We start from the raw sequence: 12290 nt of genomic DNA, 5'->3' as shown, positions 1-12290 counted from the left end.
AACTGTAGATCAGTAAATCTGGCGAGGCAGGAGACTCTAGAGTAGTACCCCTATGAAAGGTGGACATTTGTCACTAATTTCTTGTTCCCATGACAGAAAAAACATCCTAGTTTCTAACTTCTAGGGGAAAGTTAAGGGTAGCTCTTTAAAACTATGAGCCATGTTTGCTCTAGAAATTGCCATAACTGGTATGGGGGCCAGGGAGGAGTATATTGCAACATCCAGGGTGAAACAAAGGTAAAAACACTTTAAATGAAATTGAGCAGTAGTGTATGCTTAATCAATTCGTGAGCAAATCCACTGTACTCAGCAAAGTGATGTACAGCTTTCCACAGAACAAATGAATGCTCCTGGTAAATGTGCTGCTGCAGCATTTAAGAGATTAAGGCCGCATCCTGGCAGTAAACAGTTGCTGTGTAGACTTGGGACTGATGCTATATTATCATCAAAATCCAAGCTATTTGTTCTTGAGGATCGGATCCTGTGGCTTAACATTTGGTGGATTACTCATTGGCTTTGCACTTAGTCTTCTAGAAACCAGCCCTAAGTAAAAGTACCAAACAAATAGTACCTGAGTAAGTTCCATTAAAATCAAGTAGTAAATTGTTATTTTCTGGTCATGTCAAGTGTGACATATTTTCAAGGAAAGGACAGGCAAGTCTGAAGTCTTGTGCTGGTTTCTGAGCTGATCTGTATGGCTGCTAATGACACCATTACTGTCATCCTCATCCTATTTGCTTTTTAATCTGTTGATTTATTTTGGTTTTTTTTAAAAACATTTGTAGGTTGGGGCTGAACTAACATAGTAAATTCAATAAGTTATTCAACTGCTTCATGTTTCACATTGTTACAAAGAGAGAACAGTTTACGGGAAGCAATACCCTGGCATGGATTATTGTGAAGCCCAAGAAAGCTTTGGTTAACTGAAAAGCACGGCACCATTTTGCATATATCAGAGGTTTCTTGTTTCATGGGTCTCATTCCCAGAAGTGAAATTATGTCTGCCATTCAGCATTTGGCATGTGATACAGTGTCACTAGTTCATTTTCAGAAGCTTCATAGTCTTGAAATTCTTTGTGGACAAGTCACTCTTGCAGTGATATTCAATATGGCTATATTTAGCCAGATAAAATATTGTACATCACCCCCTTTTCCCTAGCTTCTCAAACAGCTTGTCAGTAGAGTCCAATAAGGCGCACTAGGCTGACTGACCCCGACTGTGCAAAGTTGGAGGGAGCTGAGGAATGAAAACAAAAGCAGGGTGGGAAGGGAATGGACAAGATTTGTGAGGATAGTGTTTGTTTTTTAAATGGCCATTTATAAGACAGTGAAGACATGAGTTTTGTTAGAGGAAAAGAAGTTAAATCTCTTTATTTTTTGTTCTAAATGATTGCATAAATAATGTTGGTGTTGTCTTAGGAAATACATCCATAGTACACAGTAGTGACAGATGCTTTAGGTTAACAGAAGATTTTATATATGCTTGGAAACCTTTGGCTTCAGCGGCTGTGGTTTCAGCTATTGATAAGAGTTAAATCTTACCTCTGTGTGTGTTATTATAGAGAGGGAGCGTAAACTGTTTCATTTTTCTGCAATATACTAACCCAGTGAAGCTCAGCTCGTACTCAACATTTGTTCTTCATAGTTTCTTAGGCAAAAGGGAATCAAGTGAAATGCTTCTTGTCCCAAAGACTCAGTTGCATTCAAGATCTTCCTGGTATAAACTGCAACTACTGAACCTCACCACCTGGTTCAGTCTGTGTGTTTTCTTTTAAGTTTTCAGCAGCCAGAAAGATGGAAGGAAAAGGAAACATCTAGAGTTACCCAGAGAAGGAAAAAAACCATGTATGCCATGACAGTAGTGTTCAAATCAGTGCAAGACACAGAAGGCAGTCCCTAACATATAATCTAAATAGACTATATAAACACACTGTGATATCCAGAGGAAGGGTCTTTCTTTAGGGCTTTATTTATCACCCTCCCCTCCTCTCGCCCCCCCCCCCCCCAAAAAAAAAAAAGTCTTGGTAATGGATAGATTAAAGTATTTTTTGCTGAAGACATTTTCAGTAAATAACCCTTCTTAGTGGACCAATTTGTCTGCTTTCATTCATTCCCATGGAATTGTTGATATACTTTCATCCACTGAAAACCTTGGTGAGGTTTAAACTGGCATCAGGGTCCCAATTCTTCTCTTGGTGACTTCACTGGAGTAACCCCCATGTAAATGAGGGCAGAATTTGGCCCCATGTGTGCTGCCTTTGGTCAAGTCATGCGCCTTCCCTCTTCTTTGTGGATCTTGGTGCTCCGTTTTCTATTGTGTCCTGGTGTAGACTTGACTTGTTGGAAATGGAAAATTTCTTTAAAGAACTGTGTGTATGAACCTACCTATCTAGCTCTCTGCAGGAAGCTTTAGTGAGTATGCTAATGGAGTTTGGGCAGATAAAAGAAATATGATTGTCAAAAAGGAAGCCTACACGTTTATTGCTGGGTTTTTTCAAGAATATTAGTAATAAAATTCTCCCATAAAGGGAGAAGAGGTATTGAACCATTAGGAGATGCTGCAGGTCAGATCCTCAGTTGGTGTAAATCAGCATAGCTCCACTGACTTCAGTGTCTTTATTGCAGTGCATTCACTTTGGAGCCAATACCGCAGCAAGGAAAAACAACTTATGAAGCCCTAGTGGTATACACAGTACCAGCATTCTCAAAGCATTCTCCACTGCAGAGAAGGACATTAAAACATGCAAAACCAAAGCAGAACTTCACTAATTCAAACTCTCTTAATCCATGTGCTTTATCTTTCATGCAGAAAAGAATTCTTCCCAACTCCCACTCTCCTCCCACTTCCCAGCAAACACTAAATAGCAGGGATAACTCTCTTTAGTTAAGGTTATTAAATTTATCATCTTTTAAAAAATACACCTATGAATGTATTATGAAATATTCTTTCAAATATTTAAACTACCATTGTCAAAATAGTTTAATAAAGAACATTTGTTGTACAATATCCTTGCACTTTTTTATTTTTGTTCATTTTATTCTCTAATTTGCCAACTTCGGTAGTTCGTGGAGTCTCTGTTACCACGGTAAATTCAGCAAATTTTTAAAGGTTTCATTCTTCATGATCAGAGGCATCTAGTTCTTCTCTTCCACCTCCCTGCCCTTTTTGTCTTTCCCATGTTCTAAATATGGACCTTTTTTCTACTTCCTGTTTAGGTACTGCTATGTGGATATTTGTTAGCAATGACTGATGTGGAATCTACATATGCAGATTTTATTGCTTCAGGAAGAACAGGTAGAAGAAATGCACTACATGATATCTTGGTGTCCTCTACAAGTGGGAACTCTAGTGAACTATCCCTAAAGTTATCAGAACTTGATATAAACAAAACAGGTAAGCATTTGTATTCTTTTATTTCAGCTGTTTCCAAAAAAGAAAATAAAAGAAATGAGTAACTTAGTAAATCTGGTTGACATGCACACACTACTCCCCAGGTGTGCTTGGATAAACTCCAATCCTTCATCTAATGCTGCAGAATCAGTGGGTTTTGCTATTCATACGAAGCCCAGATTTTAAAATGGCTTCTCTTCCGAAACTCAAATGAGTAGTGAAATTTTTACAGTGTGTTGGAGCTTGTGATCTACGTAAGGATTTTGCTTATGGAAAATCAGACGTTCTCTCCATTGCAAAAGAATAAGAAGGTTAAAAGCAGTTCTGAAGATAATTGTAAATGAATTTATGGTTGATTTTTAATGTGGGCGTTTGTGTTTGGATCCAGGGGTGGAGGGTTAGTCTCCAGTGTTCGGCTATACATCCACTCTTGCCTCCTTGGAGGCTGTGGATTAGGCTAGTGGACACTGCCTGGGAGCCAGGCATGTCTGAGTTGTAAAGCAGTGTATGTCTGTCTGTGTGTTTTTAATGTTGGCGCTGCCATTAATGTGCTGTTTGGGCTGGCACCAACTCATTTAAGCTTCCTCTGTGTTTTCTCAACTGTATAATGGGAATAAGACATCCCTACCTAAAGGTTATTGTAGGAGTAATTGCTATTTGTACAGCAGTTACAGGACAAAGTGATTCTCATGTGATTATCCTTGTTTCATTTTATTTGAAACTTCTTTTCCTATTGACTTCCCCCCCACACACTTGTAGTAAATATTGACATTTTTTTCCTTTTGATTCTAATGGCCCTGACATAAACCTAGTTCTGATTTACCACTTCCTCCAGCTGCAGCAGGTTGTTTGGTCCTCGTGGGAAAATAGACAATGAGTCCAAGAAAGGACTGTCCAGTGGCAAGCAGTTACCTTGTAGGGGTGCATGTGCTCTTTCAGTGGGGACAGTGAGAGGTTTGAGAGTGTCCCTCCACACTGTACAGATCAGGGCGCAGAGATGGTGAGGTTTGTTTATGTTCCTGGACTTGTGTAACAGCCAACTTGTATCCTTAGTATGTCCACCTCCAATGCAATCGCCATATATAGCCTTCTGGAGCTATATTTTTCAGAAGGCTGAAGGTATTTTTAATAGGATAGGTCTGACATTTTCATATATAACAATTATAAACATGCATATATATATAATTTTTTTAATGTATACAGTTTTTAAAAATAGAGATCGAGACCCTTGTCCTATACTCTAGGTATACTCAACATTCTTACAGCCAAGATTCAGCATATCCCTTCAAACTTTCTTCCTACCAGAAATTTACATTTTACAAAATTTCAATTACAAAGTCAAACTTCAATGTTTTGACTATGTTCAGTATCTCTTAGTGCTGAAGGAGCAATTACTAGCTAGAGTGACTTTCTCTTGTGATCATTATAAAGAATTTGATTTAGTTCATGTCAGCATATTTATCACATAGATGCAGTAGGCTTTGCTGTGATGGGAAGGAGACTTAGGATCCTGAATCTTCATGAACCCTGGGAATGGTTAAATAACAACGCTTACCCTAAATTTGATACATATTTCAAGATTATATTTAGTTTGTCTGAGACCTCTCTTGCTGCTTATGTAAATGTTAATCATTTCAGACAAGTTTTCAAAGCAGTCCATAAAATCTTATTAGATTAGCAAGATACATAGAAATGCCATTCTACCTCCTCTTAAACTATACAGTTGGATATATTGTTAACCTTCCAGATTGGGAATGGTCTGGGGGTTTTGGAGCATTTTTTCCCCCCATAACTGATTCTGCAAAGTGAATGTAGGTTTTTTTTTTTGTTTTTTTGTTTTTTTTAAAGGTGCTAAATCAAAAGCCTCAAACTCAGGTCTTCTGCATTGTGTCCCTAGCACTGTTACACCAGTGTCAGGAAAGGATGCCCCACCAAACCTGTGTCAGGGTAAGAAAGTAGTTCACTCACCAGGTCTGTCCAACACCTGGTGCCACTCAACAGTTTTGGCAGCTTTCTGATGCAGGCACCTGTTTGTGAGGAACAGACTGACCTTGCCAATGTACATGCTACCAAAAAGTTGCCAGATTTCTGCTGAAAAGTACTTCTATTAGTTAAATCATGCCAAGATAGTGACAAACTCAACTAAATTGGTTGGTCCAAAATTTGACTGTCATCATCTACTTCATTTTTGCAAAAGTGCAAGTAATTATGTATAATTATATTCCTTCAGAACAAGTACTCCTGTGCTCTCTAGTTGAAATAAACCAGCTGTCATAAGCAATCTCCTAATAACTACAGTGGGCACATTTTAATCAACAATGTATTTAAAATAAATATGAATAGTCTTTTTTTTGCAGCAATGCAACTTTTATTCCCTTGGAAGAATTACTTTTCAGATTGGATAAGTAGGAAACCAAAACAGGAAGTTTGAGACATCTCTGCCCTCAGTAATGGCTGAAAACAGGAAAGCAAGGCTTTATACTCATATGCTCATAGAGAAGTTATTAGCTCAGTGAGCTGAGCTTTCACCTTGTCAGAATAGACCGTGAAACCCAATTTGCAACACTTTTTATCCAGACTTCAACACAGACTAGCCCGGCGCCTGACTTAAATAAAGTGATCCATTTACCAAGGTTAAAAAGTACAATGAGGGATGTTGGCATTGAGATTAGATGGATACAAATTAGTCAAGAGAGAAAAAATAAAGTTCCAGGTATATGCAGTTGCATCATAGAGAGGAGGGAACAGAATTGGCAGGTGAGAAGTTGAGAGGGATGCCTCCTTGTGAAAACTGAGTGGGTCCAGGCATTTCAGAGAAAATCAGGGAGTGGAGAGAATGTTGATTTAGGCAGAGCTATACAGAATTGGAATGAAAGCCTAAGTTTGGGGCAGTAACAGCGAGTAGAGACGACAATAAATTTTGATAGATTATGTCAGTGATGTGACCTCTGGAAGAGTTAATAGATCATAAAAGGCCAAGAGTCTCTGGCAGGCAAAATAAGTTAGAGATTGATCGGAGAGATCATTAGCAGCTATACTTAAAGTATTTCTAGTGTTGCCAACTCTCGCAATTTTGTTGTAAGTCTTGCGATATATTTTAACATTGCATGAGAATCTCAACTTGCATTTAAAAAAAAAAAAGATTGTGGCCCTCATGGTTGCAGGGAAAAAACATGGCCCAAGTACACCATGGAACCTCAGAAACCAGAAAGCAAATAGAAAGAAGCTAAAATTATTTTTTAAGCCAATCCTGATTTTTGAATGTTCAAAACTGGCAATACCATATCTCACTCAATGAGTCTCAAAGAGCAAAAGCCAGTGGCAGTAAATGCAAGACAACTGGTGTTATAGACTGGTCAGTGACAGAATGAGTTGAGAAAGATCCTTTAAAGAATAATTCACTCCTGGAGCCTTAGCATTGTACCTGTCCTCTGGAAGTGTGTGCAAGAACTTATTACTTGCAGTAATTCTCCCTGCAGGGCAGGAACTGCCCAACGGGACAAGAGAAACGTTAAGTTTCCACAACTGTTCAGTGTATGTGGATTTGGGATTAACCAGAGAGGTAAAAATGGTCCATGGATATAAAGCAGATATATGCAGATTTGCAGGGCTCTACAGAGAGGGCACTGAAAATTAGATTTTACAGCCACATCTGTCAATATATACTGGACTGTTCAAAAAGATAACAAAGGCTTTGAGGAGAGGAAAGAGTTCAGAGCTTTCAGCCAGGAAAGTAAAGAGACTTACCTTATCTTCAAGTAGGAAGTCCATATGCCAGTAGAATCCTTATTACTGGGTTGGTCATTGAGAATGATGGGTTGGGAGAAAGGGGAATGCCGATGTTGGCAGATGTTTACAGAAAGAGGATGGCAACAAGTGTTTTTTTGTTTTTTGTTTTTTTAAGTGTTATCTATGTCAGCCGAAAATGCATCCAAATCACAACCTTCCATGCTTTTGGTCAGGCTGGTTATTATTATTGTAAATTTTCCTTTTGTAACAGGAAGTTACAAAAAGCTCACCCTTAACAGCTGATGCTTTGCATGAATTTGGTATTTTATTTATGTATTAGTGCCGTCCCACTGCATATTAGTAGAGAAGTGAATGCATGCATGTGTGGGTGTATGATGCTGTTGCAGATATTCACTGTAACTTGAAGTAGGAAAAGATTATGCATAGATGGTTTAAGCCACAATATTTTTTTTAACTTACTATCCTCAAATAGTGGAGTGACCTGCAAAATAGTCACAGGATGTGGCTGCCCTGGAATGACCCCCTGCTGGCTGAGTGTGGCACTGCAGACACTCCTTGTCTCAGTTTCCTCCACCCTAGAGTTTACATGGCTCAGCCCTCGGGCTGGGTTGTTCTCTGACATCAATCCCTTTTTGGAGTAATAAGTCCAAACAAAAGTCCCAAATAAACAAAAGATTCTTCTGGCCTTTAGGGCTTCTCCAATACCCAGCATCTGGGCCCTGTTCCCAGTCCCTTCTGGGTTACGTTTGTCTTTTTCTCTGGCTCTGGGATAGAGCCCCAACTCTGAGGCTCCTTCCCTGAGGCCCTCTGCCACAGTCCCAGTCCCTCTGGGTCCACCTGTTAGTTTCTCTGGCTATGAGATAGAACCCTGACTCCTTCCCTGGAGTCCCCTCAGACTCCAGCAGACCCTCACTGGGGGCTTTCCATAGAAGTCTACCTACTCTTTGTTTCTCTTTGCTCCAGTATAGAGCCCTGGGTTCCCAGATTGGTTCCCCTGCAGTACCCAGCCTTCTGCAGACCCTGGCTCTTTGCCTCCCACAGGAGGCTTCCCATTCACTGTGGTTCCAACTCCCTAAACTGAGCTTTGTCAGCCTTATGATAAAAGCCAGGTGTCCACAAACTACCACCTGACCCTCCTTAGTTCCCCCCCTCAGGCTGGGAAGCACCTAATTAATTATGGCACAGGTGTGAGTGGGCCATCTCCCCTTAAAGGGGCCAGTTCCCTGTGACAATATTTAGATGTTTAAGGCCAGAAGGGACTATTGTGATCCTCTACTCTGACCTCAGCATGATGCCAGCCATAGAATTTCACCCAGAAATTCAAGCATCAAGCCCAGTAATTTATGCTATAATTCAAACATTGTTTTTAGGAGACATCCAATCTTTAGAGTATAAATAACAAACAATCCACCATTTTCCTTGGTAAATTGTTTCAATGGTTAATTACCATCACTGTTTAAATATTTCTTCCTTATTCCAGATTGAATTTGTCTAGCTTCAATTTCCTACCATGATCTTGTTATGCCTTTATCTAGCAGCTAAAAGAACCTTTAATATCAGATATGTTCTGCCTATGTAGGTACTTATAGATCATTCTTAAGTCACCTCTTAACCTTTTAGATTAAGTAAATTGACTGAACTCCTTAAGTCTATCATTGAAAGACATACTTTCCAGTTTGCAAATCATTCGTATGATTTATAATGAGACAGCAGAAGTAGTGGCATAGGGAGAGTGTGGTACATGGAGAAAGTACTACACACAGTGAATGAATTTTAAAAATTTTACCACTGTTGTTTAAAATGATACTTGTTTCCTACCATAATTGTATAGAGAGCTGTATTTAGGCCCAATACAATCAATGGTTTTCTTATATAGTCAAATTAACATGCTAAAGAAACCTGGAAACTATTAACATCTTTCAGTTTTAATAATCTTAAGGTTACTGGCAATGATAGATGATAACTGTTCAGCCAGAAATAGGTTGTCAAGGTGTGTCTTTAAATATGTAGCCTTAATATGTCATTAATATAGGGTTTGTTTAAAGCATATTTCAATTAAATGCACCATTATTTTGTCAGCGTGGTAGTTCTCCTTTTGGCTTCCTTTCTCAGATGTCTTCTGACACTTCTTTAATTTGAGAGACTACGGGGGTGAGGTAGTATCTTTTATTGGACCAACTTCTGAAAGCTTGTCTCTTTTACCAAAAGAATGTGGTGCAATAAAAGATATTACCTCACCCATCTTGTCTCTCTCATGTCCTGGGACCAACACAGCTAGAACAACACTGCAAACCTTTTCAGTTTGGCAGAGGATAACATTTATTCCAGAAGCAAAATCCAGATCTAGAATGGCTCAGTCTGGACACTGGGTTTGTTTGTTTTTTCAGTCGTTTCCCTCCTTTGTTTGTTTCTTGCAGAAGGTGAAGGAGATGCACAAAGAAACCCAACTGAACAAGCTGGGGAGACCCAGGGGGAAGCAGCGAAACAAGAAAGCTGACATACAACTTTGACCAACAGGAGCAGCTGCTGGATATTTTCAGACTGCAAGAGCATGCTGGAACAAATTTGTTTCCATGAGCAAGCAGGTGGAAAAGAAAATGGATGTGTTTCACTCCTGGAACCTGCTCAGCATAATGCTAAAAAGGGGGACTCGGGCTATGGCAGCAGACAGAATTTTCTCTACTCTGTCATTAGCAATGGTTGAAAGGTTACTAATCTTGGGACATTGTCATAGGATGGATCTTTTCATAACAACCACTTGATGGGAATGCTTGTAGAAAGTAGAACAAAGTAGATAGTTCTTGTAGCAAATGGTCTTTGAAACATCAGAGGATTTAATTGTGTTCTGTGGCAAAGGTTTGAGTGTTCCTCAGAGATTAAAATTCTCTGGCCAAAGGTGTGCACCTAGTAAAAGAACTATATAGAAAGCACTGTTTTTAGAACTATGCGTCTGTGATTTACAGCTCTGTTATTTACAATGTTTTGTATTGTACTACTTAAAAGCTCCACCCTGCCATGTCTGAAATGCTTATGAAAAATATTTGTGTTACTGTGAATTTTTCTACCACTTGTTTGAAAGGGCTGGGTTTTTTTTGCGTGATGTGGTGGTGTGCACATGACAGATTAAAATGTCAACCGCTAAATTGATTATGCCTAAAACTAATGACTCATCAACACTCCATTTTATTACTAAATGAGCCTTCAGAGCGATTCACTAATGTGAATATTCCCTCAGTTCAGTATGTTTTGTGTCCTTGATACAGTTCAGCCACTTGACTGTAGTTAGTTGCAGATCAGGGATTCGAAATGAATCGTTACATTTTGGTTTTTTCCCAATCATAATTTTTCTCCAATTTATTAATCTTTCTCCAGGCTTTTTTTTAATAAACGAGAGAGTTCAATCATTTTATTATTACTTTTGTTTTAGAGTAAATTTATAACCTGAATGGTTTGAAAAACATTGATTTGAAAATAATGAAGATTGTGGTGCTGGTGAAGCTGTGGTTCCTGCTGTTAAATATAGCTCTTGTCTACATGAGAGAAAACTGACTAGCATGGCTGTTCCAGAACAACTGTTCTGGAATTCCTATTCCAATATAATTTTAGCTATTTTGGAATAACTCCCCTCTGTGGACATTTGATTCTGGAATAAAAGTGATTTTATTACAAAATAGCTCCTCTGCTTTTGTGAGCAGACTAATTAATTAATCTGGAATAAAGTCACTCTGATTCCAGAATAGTGTGTCCAGCAAGGGAAGTTACTTTGGAATAACTATTATAGAGTAAAGTATTCTGCAATGGCTATGATGGTCAATTTCCCCCAAGCAAACAAGACTATAGATTTACACTAGTGCTTAGTACTGGGGCAATCTCATGTCTCCCTGACTAAGGTGAGTGAGAAGAATGACTACTACTGTGGCAACTGCATGGGCACCAATCACCGAGTAAAAAGAAGAGAAGCCTTTTTTTTTTTTTTTTTTTTTTTTAAATTAATAGACGGTGATGTCACTTTTTTCCTTTGGTTTCAATTGTTATGCACTTTTTAATGTTTGTAAACTTTTACTAAATACTAGTGTGGTTTCTTTCTAGTATATTAGTCACTAGTTAATGAAACATTCTTTACTGTTATGGCCACGGCTGTTGTTTCTATAATATGTATCATGATATTTGTCACATGGAATTTTTTGTGAGATGTGTAAACTCTCTGATCAGTATTATGAGTTCATTTATTAGTGTTAATAAAAAACAAACCAGCAGTATGCCTGTGATTCATTAGCACAATCTGGCCCCTTTTACCTTGTGTTATCTGGAAGTCGGATACCTAGCTGTCAAACTTATAGCATTCCTGGTGACTGCAGGAATAGCCTGTTTTCTTTCATGCTAACTGCCCACTAATAAACTCACGCTAATTGTGCCTCAATTGGTTTCTCTTGGAGTCCCCTTTGAAAGAAACTGAATTGTTGTTCAAAAGTTTCCCCTCGTTTCTGAGTAGGACCGGAAACTCAGGAAAAAACATGATTTGCCACTGTAACGTGAAATAGTCATCCCAACACGAACAGTGCAAAGAAGTAAGACTCTAGTCCTCAACACAACATCATTTTGTTATTTCCTTCCTCCAGTTTTACAACTCTACTGGATATTTACCAGGAAAATGCCATTAGAAGGAGCTGCAACAGGAATAAATAAATACAACGCATTAGCCCAAGTGTTTGTCCTTGCTTATTTTCTCCCTCCATTTTCCATTTCAGTATGTTTTCCTTCTTCAGTCTCTTATTTCATGGACTAGAATTCCATTTTCTTCTTCTCTCTCTCTAACTAGTATTTGTTCTTTCCCCCTTATTTATTCCCATCTTGCTGTGCTTCCTGCTTTCATCTTTAAGGGCAAAATGGTACCTTTCTTTTTTCTAAGAACCCAGTTCTGCCACTCCTACACTGAGATGGCACTTTACACTGTTTTATAGTAAGAACTCTACACCTATGTTGTTCATTTTTCAAGCATCAGAGTGCCTCAGTAGTCAGACTAAGTTTCCACTTAACATGAGTAAGTGTGGCAGAATTGCAATTCCATCCCTTCCTGGTTGTCTCTTTCTAAATACCCACTGTCCCATTCTTTGTCCCTTATCTTTTCCCATGCCTTGTTGTCTCAACT

General features: G+C 38.7%; 1 protein-coding gene across 3 annotated transcripts in view; it reads left to right on the top strand.

The window, feature by feature from the left end:
- PKIA (cAMP-dependent protein kinase inhibitor alpha) overlaps positions 1–11540 on the top strand; it is a 61176-nt gene extending 49636 nt beyond the window's left edge. For all 3 annotated transcript variants that reach the window (XM_067553583.1, XM_067553584.1, XM_067553585.1), the window contains 2 exons: positions 3217–3394; positions 9559–11540. In XM_067553583.1, the coding sequence (XP_067409684.1) occupies positions 3244–3394; positions 9559–9638 (231 nt within the window). In that variant the 5' untranslated portion in view covers positions 3217–3243 and the 3' untranslated portion in view covers positions 9639–11540. The remainder of the gene's footprint in view (positions 1–3216; positions 3395–9558) is intronic.
- The last annotated feature ends 750 nt before the right edge of the window (positions 11541–12290 follow it).

Source organism: Emydura macquarii, unplaced genomic scaffold, assembly GCF_026122565.2.
Source record: "Emydura macquarii macquarii isolate MOO-44397 ecotype Brisbane River unplaced genomic scaffold, CSIRO-AGI_Emac_v2 contig_1477, whole genome shotgun sequence".
Lineage (NCBI taxonomy): Eukaryota > Metazoa > Chordata > Testudines > Chelidae > Emydura > Emydura macquarii.
This window is presented reverse-complemented; position numbering and strand designations above follow the sequence as displayed.